Consider the following 18,909-nt stretch of genomic DNA (forward strand, 5'->3'; position numbering starts at 1 on the left):
GCCCGTCTAGCTCAGTCCTGACTGGCTGGACACCAGCAGCAAGCTAACCTACCAGTTGGAGCATCTGCCCCCTGGTGGTCAGTGCATGTCATAGCGAGTGGTTGAGCAGCCTTAGCATATCATTAGCATATTACACTTTGATTGGTTGTTTGGTTGTTCGGCCATTTGGTCTGTTTGCATACTACCCTTTTATTATATAGGATTATTATATAGGATACAGTTTGTGACTTGCTTATTTCATTTACCATAATGTCCTCAAAGTTCATCCATGTTGTGGTATATGTCAGGATTTACTTTCTTTTTAAGGCTGAATAATATTTTACTGTATCTGTATTTTACATTTTGCTTATCCATTGATTGTCGATGGACACTTGGGTTATTTAATTAATATTAATTCCTTATTAGATACATGTTTGCAAATAATTGCTCTCATTCTGTGGGCTGACTTTTTACTCTATGGATAGTGTCCTCCCGTTTTTTGCAGATTGGTGAGGGAGATATTTTGGGGCAAGAAAACAGGGTTCATGGGTCCAGCTCTGACCAGCTGGTTGTCACTGGAGGAACTGTAATTAAATTTGTACTTCGTTGTCCTAAACTAGTTATTGGTAACGTGTAAAATTCTACTCCTGGAGGGTGGCTCAGTGTTCTCCTCCTCAGATTGAATCGCCTGGCCCTTTCTTTCTCCAGTGGCACAAAGATTTCTTTGTTTTATCCATGTCTTGTGCTGCAATATGCAATGGTAAGAAACCCTGCGCTCTGGAGGCAGTTAGAACGGAGTTCAAGCTCTATTTCTGCCCTGTTGCTATTGATATTCTGTTGTTTGCAGCTAACTAACTTCTCTGAGCCTGGATCTCCATATCTATAAGGTGATAATATTAATGCAACTTTTGATCTTTGTTGTGAGGATTAATTAAAATAATGAACTTGACATTATTGGCAGCTATTCATTTATATGTAGCTATGTATTTATGTACCCTAATATACCTAATGTGCCCAATTAAGAGCATTATCCTGACTGAAGGGATTTGAAACAGAATTCAGGGAAATATTGAATACTAGCACTTTTTATAGCATCTTCTCTTTTTGTAATCTTTATTATTGAAAGTATTACATATGTTCCCCTTCCCCCCATTGAACCCTTCTAGCCCATCTCTGCCCCAGGCCTTCACCACCATATTGTCTGTGTCCATGGGTTATACAGGCATGCATGCAAGTTCTATGGTTGATTACCTCCCACCCACCCACTCTTCCCCGCCTTCCCTCTGAGATTCCACATTCTGTTCACTGTCTCTGGATATATTTTGTTCATTAGATTCCACATATGAGTGAGATCAGTGATACTTGTCTTTCTCTGACTAGCTTATTTCACTTAGCATGATACTCTCCAGGTCCCTCCATGCTGTCTCAAAGGGTAAGAGAGCCTTCTTTTTTTTTTTTTTTTTTTGCTGCTGCTGCATAGTATTCCATGGTGTAAATATACCACAGCTTTTTACCCACTCGTCTCCTGATGGGCATTTAGATATTGTAAATTGCGCTGCTATGAACATAGAGGTGCATACATTCTTTCTGATTGGTGTTTCAGGTTTCTAGGATATATTCCTAGAAGTGGGATTACTGGGTCAAATGGCAGTTCCATTTTTAATTTTTGAGGAAACTCCGTACTGTTTTCCGTAATGGCTCACCAGTCTGCATTCCCACCAGCAGTGCACGAGGGTTCCCTTTTCTCCACATCCTCACCAGCACTTGTCATTTGATAATTTGTTGATGGTGGCCATTCTGATAGGTGTGAGGTGATATCTTATTGTTGTTTTAATTTGCATCTCTCTGATGATCAGTGACTTTGAGCTTTTTTTCATATGTCTCTTGGCCATCAGTGTGTCCACTTTGGAGAAGTATCTGTTTAGGTCCTTTGCCCTTTTTTTTAATTGGTTTTTTTGTCTTCTTTTAAGTTGTATGAGTTCCTTATATATTTTGGGTATTAGCCCTTTATCAGATGTATCATCGCCAAATATGTTCTCCCCTGCAGTGAGCTCCCTTTTCGTTTTGGCGATTGTTTCTTTTGCTGTGCGGAAGCTTTTCATTTTGATATAGTCCCATTTGTTTGTTTTCTCAATTTCCATTGTCCTAAGAGATGTATCGGTAAATATATTGCTACGAGAGATGTTTGAGATTTTGCTGCCTTTGGTTTCTTCTAGGATATTTATGGTTTCACGACTTACATTTAAATCTTTTTTATCCATTTTGAGTTTATTCTTGTGTATCGTGTAAGTTGGTGGTCTCTAGTTCCAATTTTTTGCATGTATCTGCCCAATTTTCCCCACACCATTCATTGAAGAAACTCTCTTGACTCCATTGTATATTCTTGCCTCCTTTATCGAATATTAATTGTAGTTTTCCGAGTACAAGTCTTTTACTGCCTTGGTTAAGTTTATTCCTAAGTATCTTAATTTTTTTTTGTTGCAGTGGTAAATGGGATTGTTTGTTTAGTTTCTCTTTCTGAAAATTAATATTGGTGTACAAAAAAAAACATAGATTTCTGGGTGTTGATTTTAGATCCTGCTACATTGCCAAATTCATTTATTAAATCTAATAGTTTTTTGATGGAGTCTTTTCTGTGTACAATATCATGTCATATGCAAATAATGAGAGTTTTACTTCCTCCTTCCCAATTTGGATGCCTTTTATTTCTTCTTCTTGTCTGATCGCTGTGGCTAGGACTTCTAGTACTGTGTTGAATAAGAGTGGTGAAAGCGGACATCTCTGTCTTGTTCCTGGTCTTAGGGGAAATGGTTTTCATTTTTTCCCATCGAGTATGATGTTGGCTGTATGTTTGTCATATATGGCCTTTATTATGTTGAGATACGATCCCTGTATTCCCACTTTGCAGAGTTTTTATCAAAAATGGGTGTTGGATTTTGTCAAATGCTTTTTCTGCATCTATTGATATGATCATGTGATTTTTGCTTTTTAATTTGTTTGTGATGTATCACATTTATTGATTTGGGAATATTGTACCAGCCTTGCATCCCTGGAATAAATCCCACTTGATCATGGTGTATGATCTTTTTAATATATTGCTGGATCCAATTTGCTAATATTTTGTTGAGGATTTTAGCATCTGTGTTCATCAGGGATATTGGCCTGTAATTCTCTTTCTTTGTAGTGTCTTTATCTGGGTTTTGAACTAGGATAATGCTGGAAGTGTTCCTTCCTTTTGGGTTGGTTGGGTTTTTTTTAATAGTTTGAGGAGGATATGTGTTAGTTTTTCATTGAATGTTTGGTAAAACTCGCCTGTGAAACTTTTGTTTGCTGGGAGTTTTTTTATTACTGCTTCTATTTCATCAGTTGTTATTGGCCTACTCAGGTTTTCTGATTCTTCCTGATTCAGTTTTGTGAGATTATATTTTTGTAGGAATTTTCCCATTTTGTCCACATTGTCCAGCTTGTTGTCATATAGTTGTTCATAGTATTTTCTTACAATCCTTTGTATTTCTGTGGTGTCATTTGTTACTTCTCCACTTTTGTTTCTGATTTTATTTATTTGGGTCCTCTCTCTCTGTTTCTTGATGAGTCTAGCTAATGGCTTCTCAATCTTGTTTATCCTTTCAAAGAACCAGCTCTTGGTTTCATTGATTTTTTTGTATTGTCTTTTTAGTCTCTGTCATTTATTTCTGCTCTAATCTTTATTATTTCCTTCCTCCTACTTACTCTTGGCTTTTCTTGTTCTCTTTCTAGTTCTTTAAATTGTAGGGTTAAATAGTTGGTTATTAATTTTTCTTATTTTTTGAAGTGGGCATTTAGTGCTATGAACTTCCCTTTCAGGACTGCTTTTGCTGTGTCCAGAGATTTTGGGTGGTTGTGTGTTCATTTTCATTTCTTTCAAGGAAGTTTTTTTTATTTCCTTCTTGATCTCATTGGAAACCCATTCATCCTCCTATCTAATAAAAGAGTAATATGCAAATTGATCATACCTCCACTACACCCACTAGCCACGCCCACCAGCCAATCAGGCGTGAGTATGCAAATTAACCCAACCAAGATGGCTGTGGCCACAGAGCGAGCAGGAGGCTTGGGTTTCCCTGGCGATGGAGGCAGCCAAGCTTCGTGCACACCCTGGCCAGCCCAGGCCTCCGCTCAAGGCTACAAAGTTTCAATTATAGAAGATAAATCCCAACAAAAATGGCGGCAGCCACGGAGCTGGAGAGAGCAGGAGGCTTGGGTTGCCCCTGGCGATGGAGGAAGCCAAGCTTTCCGCCCACCCTGGCCTACTCTGGCCTCCACTCAAAACTACAAAAGTTTCAATTATAGAAGATAAATAAATCCCAGATACCAGGGCCTCCGCTTGGGTTGCCAGGGGGCGTGGCTGGCCTGAAACCACCACAGGCCCCTCGCCCAGGCCACCCCACGCCCCAAGGGAACTCCCACCCTGATCCAGGACACCCTTCAGGGCAAACCAGCTGGCCCCCACCCATGCACCAGGCCTTTATCCTATCTAATAAAAGAGTAACATGCAAATTGACCATCACTCCAACATACAAGATGGCTGCCCCCATGTGGTCAAAGATCCTGCCCCCATGTGGACACAAGGTGGCTGCCACAAGATGGCCAGCAGGGGAGGGCAGTTGGGAGGGACCAGGCCTGCAGGGGAGGGCAGTTAGGGGTGACCAGGCCAGCAGGGGAGGGCAGTTAGGGGCAATCAGGCTGGCAGGAGAGCAGTTAGGCATCAATCAGGCTGGCAGGGGAGTGGTTAGGGGGTGATCAGGCTGGCAGGCAGATGCGGTTAGGGGCAATCAGGAAGGCAGGCAGGCGAGCAGTTGGGAGCCAGCAGTCCTGATTGTGAGAGGGATCCCAGATTGGAGTGGGTGCAGGCTGGGCTGAGGGACACCCCCTCCCCCCGTGCACGAATTTCATGCACCAGGCCTCTAGTTGTTTAATAACATGCTATTTAGCCTCCATGTGTTTGAATGTTTTGGGGTGTTTTTACTGTAGTTTATTTCTAATTCCATTCCACTGTGATCTGAGAAGATGCTTGATATGTTTTCAGTCTTCTTGAACTTGTAGAGACTTGTTTTGTGTCCTAACATGTGGTCTGTCTTTGTGAATGACCCAGGTGCACTACAGCTTTGGGGTGAAATGTTCTATAAATGTCACTTAAATCCATCTGTATATAATTAGGTGCTCCTACATTGCGTGCATATATGTTTCCCAGAGTTATAACTTCTTGTTGGATTGATCTCTTTAGTATTATGTAATGACCTTTGTTGTCTTTTATGATGGCCTTCATTTTGAAGTCTGTTTTTGTCAGGTATGAGTATTGGTATCCCAGCTTTTTTTTCTTTTCTGTTTGCATGGAACATTTTTTCCATCCCTTCTCTCTCATCCTGTGTGAGTCTTTTGTTCTGAGGTGGATCTCTTGTAGACAGCATATAATTGGGTCATGTTTTTTATCTATTCAGCTACCCTATGTCTTTTTTTTTAATATATATTTTTATTGATTTCAGAGAGGAAGGGAGATAGTTAGAAATATCAATGATGAGAAGGAATCATTGATCGCTGCCTCCTGCACACCTCCCACTGGGGATCGAGCCCGCAACCCAGGCATGTGCCCTTGCCTGGAATTGAACCTGGGACCCTTCAGTCCACAGGCTGACACTCTATCCACTGAGCCAAACTGGCTAGGGCAGCCCTATGTCTTTTGATTGCAGCATTTGTTTTAACTGAAATTCTTTATTGTTTAAAGTATTACACGAGTCTCCTTTTTCCCCCATTGACCTCTCCCCGGCCGCTCCCACCCCCCAGCTCATGAACCACAACCTCTGGGATTGGGGACGCGAAAGCTGAATTGTCAGCATGTACCCAAGGCATTCTCGTGGCTTACAGAACCTTCTGCATTAGTGCACCAAGGTTCATCAGGTCCCTCGGCCGCGAATGGCCTTCCATCAAGACCCGGCACAGCCCTTCCAGACTTCCGCCTTTTGTGACCACTCTTCTTTATGCCTATGTCATCCGTTATCCCTGAGAATGCTTTTGGCCTCAAGTGACAGAAACCCCAACTCTTGACTGATTTAAATAGGAAGCTGATTTGCCATTGATGTTTCTCTCTCTCTCCCGCTCCCTTCCTCTCTGAGATCAATAAAAACATATTTAAAAAAAGAAAGGAAGGAAGGGAGCCAGCGGAGTAACACCATCCGCGGCTCAGACTCTGCCACGCCCGCTGCGTGGCCTGGGCGGTGTGGGTGCTCTCGGAGCCTCGGTTCACTTCCCTGGAGCTGGAGCTGGGACGCCGGCCCCTGTGGTCACTAGGACCAGAAAATGAAGGGGGCCTATGGCATGTCTCTGTGCACACAGAGCGGAGATAACAGTCCATGGTTTTCATTTGCTGTTTTCACTTTATCTGTCACGAATGTTGTCCATATTGATAGATCAGTATTCGCGTAATTTTATTTAAAAATATGTTTGATTGCCCTAACCGATTTGGCTCAGTGGATGGAGCATCGGCCTGCAGACTCAAGGGTCCCAGGTTCGATTCCTGTCAAGGGCATGTACCTTGGTTGCAGGCACATCCCCAGTAGGGGGTGTACAGGAGGCAACTGATCGATGTTTCTCTCTCATCGATGTTTCTAACTCTCTATCCCTGTCCCTTCCTCTCTGTAAAAAAAATCAATAAAATATATATTTTTAAAACAATATGTTTGATTGATTTTAGGGAGGGGATAGGAGAGGGAGAGAGAGAAACATCTATCAGCTGCCTCCTGCACACCCCCTACTGGGGATCGAGCCCGTGACCTCTCGGTGCATGGGACGATGCTCAACCAACTGAGCCACACTGGCCAGGGCTGTGTCCGCATCATTTGAATGGCCATCCAATGGGAATTCCTGGCTGGTCTTCAGTTCGCCCATGAGCGGCCTCCGCGGCTGCTCCCTGGCTGGGCCTTTGGCCACGCACCTGCTGCTGCTCCTCACCCCGCGCCTCTGCCCCGCAGGTGTGAATGGCTTGCGGATGCTGGGGATTCTCCACGACGCGGTCGTGTTCCTGACCGAGCAGCTGTCGGGTGCCAAGCACTGTAGGAATTACAAGTTCCGTTTCCACAAACCGGAGGAGGCCAACGAGCCGCCCCTGAACCCTCACGGCTCAGCCCGGGCTGAGGTGCACCTGAGGCAAGTCTCGTTCTTCTCTGGGAGCAGTTTGGGTCCGAATTTATTACCTGGCGGTGTAATTATTTTCACACGTAACCAGGAGATGTTCAGTGTTCGCGCGTCCTCTATTGCTTTGATTGAGTTATTTCTCTAAATGTATTCTAATCCCTTGGCTCCAGGAAGTCGGCGTTTGACATGTTTAATTTCCTGGCTTCCAAGCACCGGCAGCCGCCTGAGTACAACCCCAACGACGAGGAAGAGGAGGAGGTGCAGCTGAAGTCAGCTCGGTGAGTCGGAGGGCGGGCGCTGCACTCTCTGCCTCCCTCTGCTGGCTCCTCGGGTGTAGCCGGGCCTCACCCGACTTCCCCAGGCAACTGAGAGGCCTGAGAGGCCGTGTGGGGAGGTGGCAGGAGCCGGCTGCAGAGACAGCGTGTTAGAGGAGAAATCAAATAACTCTAAGGTGTCCGTTTTCTCTTCTTCGGCTGTAGTGCCCTCTGCCAGCTCTGGCTGCACCCTGGAGTCACCCTGGTCAGAAAATACTATAGGTTTTAGCCCTAGCCCATTTGGCTCAGTGGCTGGAGCGCCTGCCCGGAGACTAAGGGGTCCTGGGTTCGATTCCAATCAGGGGCACGTACCTCGGTTGCAGGCTCCTCCCAGCCTGGGCCCTGGTCGGAGGGGAGGGGGTGTGCAGGAGGCAACCAACGATGTGTTTCTAACACAACGATATTTCTCTCTGTCTTTCTCTCTCTATTCCACCCTCTCTAAAATCAATGGGAAAATATCCTCAGGTGAGGATTTAAAAAAAAGGAAGTATTTAAAAGAGTCCTAATTTTATAAGGTACTTGTTTGCTTGGCACTGAGCAAAGAGAACACTGGGTCTTCTCCTCCAGGACCCTTTGGTCTAAGACTTAGAACTGAGTGGAGTTCGTTACTCCGTCCTTGTCTCCGTAGGCGGGCGACCAGCATGGACCTGCCCATGCCCATGCGCTTCCGGCACTTGAAGAGGACGTCCAAAGAGGCTGTTGGTGTCTACAGGTATGACTGCGATTCTAGAGAGATTCCAGGAAACTGGCGATGTTTTCCAAAATCGAAGTGGACCCACTGCTCGAGTGCATGCCCCCTCAGAAAGCTGGGGTGGTAGGTAGTATTCATTGAACCTGAGGCCCTGGGTCCTGCAGTTCTTACACTGAACAACGCATTGAACCCAGCGAAGCTTCCCATGCGGCTGCGTCAGTGGCTGTATGCAAAATGGAGAGCGCTTTCGTCCTTGGCATGTGTCAGAAAGGCCCTGTCCTCAGACCAGGTGCGGCCATGTTCTTTTTCCCCCACGTGTCTGTCCCTCTTGGGGGACTAACGGGATTCTACTCCTTAATTCGTGTAGACTGTGTTAACTCACACAGTTAACCTTACTGTGGGATGTGTGGCTGACCTCTTGTCCATCGTCCTGTCCTAGGTCTCCCATCCACGGCCGGGGTCTCTTTTGTAAGAGAAACATTGATGCGGGTGAGATGGTGATCGAGTACGCTGGCAATGTCATCCGCTCCATCCAGACTGACAAGAGAGAGAAGTACTACGACAGCAAGGTGTGTCTCTCACCTTCTCTCTCCTCTTCTTTTGTTTTGTTATAGAAAGTGACCACCAACTATAAATATCTCTAGATCAAAAAATAAATAGTATTCCCGGGCCCTGTGGCTCAGTTGGTTGGCATCATCCCCTGCACGGAAAGGTTGCGGGCTCGATCCCTGGTAGGGGGCATGCAGGAGGCAGCCAATCGATGTTGTGCTTTCACATCAATGTTTCTCTCTCCCTCTCCCTTCTTCTCTAAAAATCAATTTTTTAAAAATAGTACTTTATTGATTCAAACACACTTTTTTTTTTTCCAACATTTCTGTATCCTCTGAAATTTGTGGTGGGACCAGTAAAAGTTCACAATCCACTCTAAGGATTAGTATACAAAATACTCACTGAAGGTTTGTCTGAATGGATCTCAGAGTCAAAACGACATAGCAACACAATTCTCAGGTTTCTCTTCCTGTTGGCTGGAACATCAAAAAGAAAAGAAAAAAAGAAACCAGTAATCTAGTGTCTATAATCTAGGAATTCATCATGGAAGTGTCTTGAGAAATGGGAGGAATCTGAAAATTACACTAGAAGAAATGTTGTTCAGCAGCAGCAACTATAAGTCACATCAGGAAAAGGTTGGGCCCTGGCCGGTGTGGCTAAGTGGTTAGAGCATCCGCCCCCAGATGGAAGGTCTCAGGTCCCGTCACGGTCACATACCTTGGTTGCAGCTCGATCCCCGGCCCTGGGCGGGCAAGTGTGGAAGGCAGCCAGCTGATGTATTTCTCTCACATCGATGTGTCTCTTTGTTCCTCCCCTTCCCTTCCATTCCCCCTAAAAAGGAATGGGAAAATATCCTCAGTGAGAGTTAACAAAAATCTTTTTTAAACACGTATTTCTCAGTTAAAAAAAGAAAGAAAAGGCTGGGAAACACTCTCAAATCTGAGCTGTACTGAACGCAGGTTCCCCGCTCTCCTTCGCACGCAGGGCATCGGCTGCTACATGTTCCGCATCGATGACGCCGAGGTGGTGGACGCCACCATGCACGGCAACGCCGCCCGCTTCATCAACCACTCGTGCGAGCCCAACTGCTACTCCCGGGTCATCAACGTCGACGGGCAGAAGCACATCGTCATCTTCGCCGTGCGCAAGATCTACCGCGGGGAGGAGCTCACCTACGACTACAAGTTCCCCATCGAGGACGCCAGCAACAAGCTGCCCTGCAACTGCGGCGCCAAGAAATGCCGGAAGTTCCTGAACTAAAGCTGCTGCTCTCCCCAGTGCCGCGGCCAGGACCGCCTTCGCCGGAGCCGGGAGTCCGGGCCTGAGGGGCACTGTTGAGGGCCTCCCCGATGGCTGAGCCCTGAGTCCCGTATTCACATTATACGTGTGATCGCAGCCCTGGGGGGAGTTGAGGTCTCAGAAAAGATCCGTGACCTGCCTTCTGCTGGGGCCCCTGGTTATGTGCTGTTAAAAAAGGGGGAGAGGGGTCCCTAGTAGACGTGCCTGGAAGGAGCTCTGGATGAGTTGCCTTGGGAGGTTGGGCTGAGCCTCTCCTCAGGCAGAAGTGGCGTCCTCTCCGTGGCCCGTTCCCACGCCCTGCAGCCGGGGCCAGCCAGAGCCCTGGGGGGGGGTGGTTCGGTCCCTGGCCACTTGCCGGCCGGGCCCACCTGGAGCCGTCGGGGAACAAACAGGAGGCGGGTGGTTTCCTTGCCTTCCCAGTGAGCGCTCGCTTCTGGTTGGGAAAGAGGATTCTCAGCACCTTTGGTGTCGAAGGCTGTGTTGGGGTTGTGCCAGTTAATTACCAAACGCCGAGCCCGTGGCCGTAAGTGGGAGGACGTCCCATGGGCCTCATCTCAGCCAGTTACCTTCCCTGACAGTAGGAGCAGCTTCCTCCTCACTCCTCTTCACTCCCCTTCCCGCGTTTCCCCTGCTCGGCCTCCACTGCTTCCCATTCTCTCTGGGTGGAGGAGACTGTGACTCCTGCTCAAGGGCACTCCCTGTGGGCATACTGTGCGCCTCCCAACGTCCCCTGAGCCTGGAGGCACTCCCAGTGGGAGGTGGACAGGAGGCCTTGGCCGGAACCAGACAGAAGGAGGCGTTTTCTCAAAGCTCCGCTGAGAGTTTTGGAGAAATGTCCAGAGCCTGTATTTGAGACGAGGGAAAGATTGTTTCAATAGTTGAGGCATGCGGCAACCAGAGCATCGGGCCAGGGTGCCTCTGGGCCCCTCCCTGGGCCGTGGTGACCATTTTCCCTTTGTGACGACATAGGAAGACTTGATCTTTAAAGGGTCCATGTCCAGCTGAAGGCACAACACTAATCAGATTTCAAGGCCCAAACCTTGGGGACTGAGCACCTTGCATTGAGGGGCCTGCCACCTATGCAAACTCCACGGCTCGTGAGTTCCTGACACTACTGCCCTGCGCCCCGGGCGGGTCACCGGCACACCGCCCCCCCCCCCCACAGTGTCCCCCCATTAAATTAAGTCATCAGATTTTACTCTGTTCTGTTTACAGTTTACTATTTAAGGTTTTATAAATGTAAATATATTTTGTATATTTTTCTATGAGAAGCACTTCATAGGGAGAAGCACTTATGACGAGGCTATTTTTTAAACCGCGGTATTATCCTAATTTAAAAGATCGGTTTTAAATAAGTTTTTATTTTCATAGGATGAAGTTAAAGAAACTATTCAGCTGTACATGCAAAGTCTGGCTTTTCCTGCCCAGCTCCTCCTGGAAGTTTCCGTTGTTCCGTGTGTAGTTTGTGTGCCCTGTTGACATACACGTTTCCTGGGTCTGCTCTTCAACAATAAAAGGAAAGGAAGGTCACCCAGCCCCATGGGGCCGCTCCTCTTCTTTCCCGCACTGTCCCCTTCCTGGCCCTGGCTCCGAGCCGTGACACGTGGTCCTGTCCTTTCCCGCTTCACTGTTAGCGACCGAGCGGATGGCACCTGACATCCCCGTCACCATCTGCCTCGTAGGTCACCTGTTCCTCCCGTGCCCACTGCGCCCCCATTCCTGCAGAGACCCCGTTGAAGCTGGAGCAGATCTGCTCCGCCCCGGCGGACAGCGCGGTCCCTCCCCTGGAGCCCGTCCCTGGGAAGTGCAGCCAAGCAATACTCCGCCAGCTCTGCCCTGGCTCCCGGCTCCGCTGTGCCTTCGCCCCGGGCGCCTAGGCTCCCGTGACCTTACGGCTCCGTGTGGTGGCTCTGCTGGGACATGCACTGTCCCGCGTGCGGGCCCGCCCTGTGGCCAGGGTGGCAGACTGCCCTGAGGCGCGGAGAAGGCACTCCACCCAGACCTCCCTCCCTTCCTCTCGCCCGTGAACAAGACGTGGTGGCTGAGGGTTCACTACTGTCTGGTTTCCTTTATTATTGCACTGTGTGAGGTTTTTGTAGATCCTTTAATTTTTTATTTTTTTTTTAGAAAAAAACCTTAAGCTGCATTTGTTACTGGAATGATTAATGCACTGATGGGTCATGACTTCACCAAAGGCCAGTCCGGGGTGGGGACACTCAGCTGAGCAGACCCAGTTCCTGGTCTGCCAGGCCGAGGACCGTGAGCCCCTCCTGTCCCAAACCTGCGTCTCCTTGTGGCTGCAGGTGGCCTGCCTGGCCTTGCCCTCCCTGGTTATAACCACGGAAACGAGAAGTCCCTCCCACAGCTCAGCCTTGAGTTCATTGCCAAACTTCCGCCAACCTGCCAGGGACTTGGGGAGTGAGCTAAGCAGGCAGAAGGTGGGACAGCTGCCTCCAAAACGCCCAAATTTGTTTTGAAAGTGAGCGAAGAAGTCTCCTCTCAGACGTGCAGACAGGTGCTGCGGTGGGTCATTCCTAAGAGTCTCCAAGGGGCACCCCAAGTCCCTAAGGAGTGACAGGCTGCACCTGGCTGGTTCTGAGCACTGGTTCTGTGAGCACGGCTGTGCTGCTGCGGCCGCCGCCTGGGGGCGGAGACGCCGTGTAACCGGAATAGCTGCTGGCGCTGACCCTTGGCCAGAACTCGGTCCCTCTGTTACTGTCCACCACCTTCAGCACAACCCCTCCTGGTTGTAGACCAGGAGCGAGTTACGGGGCGCCGTGGCAGCTGTATGCTCCGCCCAGGCTCCTTTGCGCGATCCAGGCCCCACCCTGCTCGCCCTGCAGATCCCCGGCCACGCGGCAAGTTCCACGCGGCACCCTGGATTTCACACAACACAAATCTTAATGAATGTATCTTTCTAAAGGACTGACGTTCAATCAAATATCCGAAACTACTAAAGGTCCAAACCTTGTCAGATAACTTTTAAGTTTGATTTGGGATACTTTAAGTTAATTTTTTTTTTTTTTTTTTTTTTAAGGAAAAGCGGGTCATTGCAAAGGGCTGGGTGTGATTTTGTTTCGTCTCCTTCATTTAAAGCAATACAAGGTGATTGAGCAGATGGTTTTATGCCGAATCACGAACACCAGTCAAGACTCACACTCTGAAAAATTGCAACTTTGTGTTTTGGTTTTCAAATAAGTATAAATATGATATATATAGGAACTCATATAGTAACGCACCGTGTAACAAAGCCTCGTGCAGCCATGGCTTTCATTCTCTCAACACTTAGATAAGGGTGTGCTCCAGTTGTAGTGGCGGCGGGAAAGCCGCTGGCCCTCTGATGCTCGGGAATGGGGAGGCCCGGACACCGCGAGGCGACAGCGGTTCCAGCGGTCAGAGACGCAGGCGGTGCCTCCTGGATGCTTTCCTGCCAGTGGGTGTTGCCGGGCAGTATCTGTACTCCTTGTTTTTCTATTTTTGGTTGAGTGTTGGGGTTACCACCTGCATTTAGGGGAAAATCGTGTTCTGTGCTTTCCTGGTATCTTGCTCCCAGGTACTCTAGTTCTGTCTTCAACCAAGAAAATAGACTCGTGGTGTTTCTTTCATCGAACTTTTAACAGTCTCTTTAGTAAATACAGATAGTTGAATAATTGTTTCAAAAGCTCAACAGATGACAAGCTTCTTTTCTAAAAATGACACTTGATACCTTTATCATGTAGAACAGATCTTTCGGTTTGTTTGTTTGTTTGTTTTCTTTCCTTGTGTTCTTCCAAGCTTCTGGTTAGAGAAAAAAGAAAAAAAAAGGGGAAAAAAATGTCTAAAGTCCATCAGTGTTAACTCCCTGTGACAGGGATGAAGGAAAGTAACTTTAATAGTTCAAAAAATAATAATGCTGAAAGCTCTCTACGAAAGACTGAATGTAAAAGTAAAAAGTGTACATAGTTGTAAAAAAAAGGAGTTTTTAAACATGTTTATTTTCTATGCACTTTTTTTTATTTAAGTGATAGTTTAATTAATAAACATGTCAAGTTTATTGCTGCACGTGGTGGAGCTTTCTTTTGGCTTTGGCTGGGCGGAGGGTTGGGCGAGGGGCACAGGATGCCTTCCGCAGTCCCCTGCCTTACACACTGGCTCTCTCCACAGTATTTCCTGTCCTTATCAATGACGTGTACTCAGCACCTAACCTGAATGTAAAGAAAGGTTCAAGAAGACAAAGAAGTAGTTCCTTTACTGCCTGCATACCCCCTCCCTCTTCCATGGGTCGTCCAGCCCTGGCTTCTGTTGGTTTCCTCCTGATCTGAATATAATAAAAGCATGCAAAGGAGCACCTGGACAGAACGGCTCTTTGCTCCACTCCACCTTAAGCCTGAACTTGTATTTATTTACTGTTTCTCCTGGGATGGGGGTGCTGGTGGGAGGTGGTTGAGAAATAGCTGTAAATGTTCTGCCAAGCCAGGGTCACGAGCCCAGGGCCAAAGGACATCCAGTTTACACTGTAACCAAAAGAATGGGAGACACTCCTCTTCACGGGGATGGTCCTCAAACAGCCTCCCTCAGATCCACTGGCTGCAAAGCTCAGACCCCACCCACCGCTTCTCCCTCCCTCCGCTCATCCTGAGTCGCCTTTTTGGAGTTTTGGAGTTGAGCACCATGGGGACTCTAAACGATCAGGCGGTTTTGCAGGCCATCTTCAACCCCGACACCCCATTTGGAGACGTTGTTGGGTTGGACCTGGGAGAGGAAGCTGAGGAAGAAGATGAAGGTGAGTATTTGACCTTGGAGGATAGCTCTCTACATTGGCTGGTCTGCAGGCCTTCCTGGAGAGGCCGCGGTAGGTGGTCTTGCAAAACCCCGTGTTTATTCCAGACCCTTGGGCAATGATTGAGATTGGCCTTAAAGATCTGCAGATCCCTTGTACACTGATGGGCGTTTGACAAGAGTCACTGCCAAGAGGAAAGGGCCAGGGCTCGTCTCAGTCCTTCAGCCCTCACACCTCTGAGTGTACTGCACTACTCAATTCTCCCTATGACCCAAGCTTCACTGTGTTGGGGGGTCGGAGGGTGCTATTAAACTCTCACGTCACTGTCATAACAATATCACCACAAAGACCGGAGAGGGCAGGCAGGGCTCTTGCAAGCTAAGCGAGCATTCAGTGCCACCCACCACCACAAGCAAGCACTGAGCAGATCCTCCCACAGTGCACTCTGGCTTTCCATCGGTCCCGGTGGGAACTGGTGTCCCCATTGAGGTATCTTTGTTGTTTGTTTTTTAAATATATATATTTTATTGATTTTTTACAGAGAGGAAGGGAGAGGGAGAGAGAGCTAGAAACATTGCTGAGAAACATCAATCAACTGCCTCCCGCACACCCCCTACTGGGGATGTGCCCGAAACCAAGGTACATGCCCTTGACCGGAATCGAACCTGGGACCCTTGAGTCCGCAGGCCGACGCTCTATCCACTGAGCCACACCGGCCAGGGCCCCATTGAGGTTTTCATGTCCTTGTTTCTAAAGGGGTGACGCCTAAGCCTTCTGAGACCTAAGGCTGAAAAGCTGGGGATATGTGGGGAGGGATCTTCGAGACCTGGGGTGTCACAGAGGCCTTCGTGTTGGAGGCAGTGCAGTCGAGCAAAACGGGGGCAAGCTCAGGAAAGGACCTGGGTTCAAATTCAAGCTGTGCCACTCACAGGCCGTGTGGCCTTGAGCAAGTCTTTTTAGCTGCAGGCTAAGGAGCATGAGCTTCATTCTCTTCATTCCCAGGTGCCTTTGGGGCTTAGGCAGTGCTAGCTCTTAGCCCGGGGTGACCTCGGCTCCCCCCACACCCCATCCCAAATTCCACATCCTATCCAGCTGTGACCCACCCCTCAGCCCAGTCCGTGCTGGCTCACGTGTCCAAAGCCTGAGGTGGCGTTTGCTTCTTGCTCCCGACCGCACGCCTGCCCCCTCCTGGCTCCCTCCCTGGCACAGGTGGAGTTTTCCCGCAAGCACAGCTGGAGCAGTCCAAGGCCCTGGAGCTGCAGGGGGTGACGGCAGCAGAGGCCGGCGACCTCGGCACAGCGCTGGAGAGGTTTGGCCAAGCCATCAACCTGCTGCCCGAGAGGGCGTCAGCCTACAACAACCGAGCCCAGGCCCGGCGGCTCCAGGGGGATGTGGCAGGTGAGGGGAGGTGCCCTGGAACCTCTACAGAAGGGGCCCTGGGGTGCACAGACCGGAGATGAAGTGGTTGTAGGGTTGGGGTTTGGGGGTGGGGAGTCATTCAACCGCTCTGGAATCTGCATTCTTACCTATAAGAGAGAGATTATGGTCCCTGCTAACCTCTTGGGGCTATTGTGAAAGTCAGATTAGATTGCATTCCATTTATTTATTTAACATTTCATGAGAATCTACTACTGTAACAATGGGCCAGGTGCTGAGGACACAAAGATAAAAGACACGGCAACTACGATGTGCCAGCCACTGAGCACTTCACATGTAAGCTGTAGTAACTACTTTAATTCTCACAACCCTGGAAGTGTGTAGTCTTATCTTCGTTTTACAGATGAAGACACTGAAGATTGGAGGTTAGGTGCATGCTGCTCTCATACAGCTGAGAAGTAGCAGAACTGGGATTGGAACCAGGTGTTAGGGCTCCAGAGTGATACTGCTTCTCAAGAACCTTGCAGGCTAGGGGCCAGGACAGACATAATTACGATACCACCATAACAGGTTGAGAAGGATCTGCTCCTGATGAGTGGGTTTTGAAGGATGAGTAGGAGTTCGTTGGATGGAGGGGAGGAAGTGGAGAAGGCACAGCCTGTAGAGGCCCAGAAAGGCATGAAAGAAAGGTACAGGGAACATCACAACTCCAAGCTGGCTGGACCAGGGAGTGGTGGAAGGATGGGGCAGGGCCTGGAAGTAAACAGGAATCACTAAAGGGTTTTAACTGGGAGTGACTGGATCAGACTTGCTGCATTTAGGTCATTCTAGCCGGAGTGGGGACAGTGGGAGAAAAGGGGCCGTGGTAGGAACCAGAGCGAGGCCGACCAGTCCAGTGCTGAGTCACAGAAGTCTAGGAGACTGTTCCGACTCCTGGTGGTGGGCGTGCTCCTGGGTCCAGTACTGCCAGGCCGGTGGGGGGCGGGGGGGGGGAGGCCTGGACTCCATTATGGGAACAGCGGAGAACCTCGAGGGTCCCTCCTTCAGGCTGGTCTGGCCCTGGCAGGGCAGGGCAGGGCTTAAAGGTCCTGGAGACAGCCTACAGACCAAAGCCCCAGAAAGGACCAGAGGCCATTCGCCTGCAGGAGGCTTTCCATTGCTCCAGACCAGCTCCTCGGCGGGAAACCGAAAAGTGCTGCCATCAGAGAGCTGCTCCAAGGCCTGGGTCCAGAGCCCTCGCTGGTTCCGGGGCCAAAACAGCCAGAAGGCAGCTCAGCCTTGCTAGGATGGCGAGCTCCCCAACCATCCTGGCGGGGTCTCCCGTCTAGACTATGAAGGGCAAGAGTGAAGTGAGAGAACCCAGAGAGATGCCGCTCATGGGCCCTACAGTAGATGCCAGCAGGCTCCCCGGGCTGAGTTCACAGGCCTCACCCCAGTATTTTATGAGGACAATAAAAATAAAAACGCGGCAGGCCAGCTCTGGCTCCAAGACCCCCTTCAAAAAAAATTAGATACAAAATAGTGAAGACTGTGGAAATAAAGAGTGAGGAAAGGCGGTCAGTGGAGAAACAGTTTTAAAAATCACACAATGGGGCCCTGGCCGGTGTAGCTCAGCTGGTTGGGCATCGCGCCATGCACGGAAAGACTGCCAGGTTCAATTCCCGGGCAGGGCACAGCCTACAGGTTCCATCCCTGTAGGTAGGGGCTGTGCAGGAGGCAGCCGACATTTCTCTCTTTCTCTCCCATCCTGTCTCTAAAAATCAATTTTTTTTAAACTACAAATTTAACTTTTTTTTATTGATTTTTTTACAGAGAGGAAGAGAGAGGAATAGAGAGTCAAAAACATCGATGAGAGAGACATTGATCAGCTGCCTCCTGCACAACCCCCACCGGGGATGTGCCCGCAACCAACGTACGTGCCCTTGACCGGAATCGAACCTGGGACCTTTCAGTCCGCAGGCCGACGCTCTATCCACTGAGCCAAACCGGCCTCGGCATCAATTATTTTTAAAAAAGGCACTAAGGAAGGAGAACCCTTCCTCATGGTTAAAAAAGTCACACAATGGAAAAAAGGAGAGAAAAGCCTTCAAAAGGAAAAAGAAAGAGACATGCACTTGCCTGTATTTGTAAGAAACTGTAATTATTTGGGGCTCTGGGACTCAGTCACCTGGCAAGTGGCAGACGGGGACCCAGGTCCATGTGGAATGACCTGCCTGCTCCGGGCCGGCCACGGGCCAGACTCAGGAGCACAGCGGCTGTTCAAAGGGCTCCCAGCACTGCGGGGGTGGGCGTGGGGCAGGCGAGGGCGCTGCCGGCCACTGGCCGCAGCCAGGAGCCAGGGCGTCTCCGGCTCTCGGGTCCATCTGTGTGCTGCAACAGCGGCCTGAGCCCGGGCTGTGCTCGCTGTCCGCAGGGGCCCTGGAGGACCTGGAGCGCGCCGTGGCGCTGAGCGGCGGCCGGGGCCGCGCCGCCCGCCAGAGCTTCGTGCAGCGCGGGCTGCTGGCGCGGCTGCAGGGCCGGGACGACGACGCTCGCCGGGACTTCGAGCGGGCGGCGCGGCTGGGCAGCCCCTTCGCGCGGCGCCAGCTGGTGCTGTTGAACCCGTACGCCGCGCTGTGCAACCGCATGCTGGCCGACGTGATGGGGCAGCTGCGCGGGGAGCGCACCCTGCGCTGAGCCCGCGGGTGGGAGGGGCGCCCCAACCAATAAAGCTGCCGGCTCGCCAGTCTGCTGCTCGTTTCTGCGCCGCCGCGGGAGGCGCCTGCGCGGCAGGG

The 18,909-nt window shown here is 49.6% G+C and overlaps 2 protein-coding genes across 9 annotated transcripts in view; both read left to right on the forward strand.

Moving 5' to 3' along the window:
- Positions 1-14,040, forward strand: part of KMT2A (lysine methyltransferase 2A) — a 94,019-nt gene extending 79,979 nt beyond the window's left edge. For all 8 annotated transcript variants that reach the window (XM_079788492.1, XM_079788491.1, XM_079788493.1 and 5 more), the window contains 5 exons: positions 6,984-7,162; positions 7,321-7,424; positions 8,089-8,172; positions 8,591-8,720; positions 9,685-14,040. In XM_079788492.1, coding sequence (XP_079644618.1) covers positions 6,984-7,162; positions 7,321-7,424; positions 8,089-8,172; positions 8,591-8,720; positions 9,685-9,960 — 773 coding nt within the window. In that variant the 3' untranslated portion in view covers positions 9,961-14,040. The remainder of the gene's footprint in view (positions 1-6,983; positions 7,163-7,320; positions 7,425-8,088; positions 8,173-8,590; positions 8,721-9,684) is intronic.
- A 578-nt stretch (positions 14,041-14,618) lies between these two features.
- Positions 14,619-18,860, forward strand: TTC36 (tetratricopeptide repeat domain 36). Its single transcript, XM_079788006.1, has 3 exons — positions 14,619-14,761; positions 15,968-16,156; positions 18,549-18,860. The coding sequence occupies exons 1-3, from the start codon at positions 14,650-14,652 to the stop codon at positions 18,809-18,811; spliced, it is 564 nt and encodes a 187-aa protein (XP_079644132.1). The 5' UTR covers positions 14,619-14,649; the 3' UTR covers positions 18,812-18,860.
- The last annotated feature ends 49 nt before the right edge of the window (positions 18,861-18,909 follow it).

This window comes from Cnephaeus nilssonii (genome assembly GCF_951640355.1).
Source record: "Cnephaeus nilssonii genome assembly, chromosome: 13".
NCBI lineage: Eukaryota > Metazoa > Chordata > Mammalia > Chiroptera > Vespertilionidae > Cnephaeus > Cnephaeus nilssonii.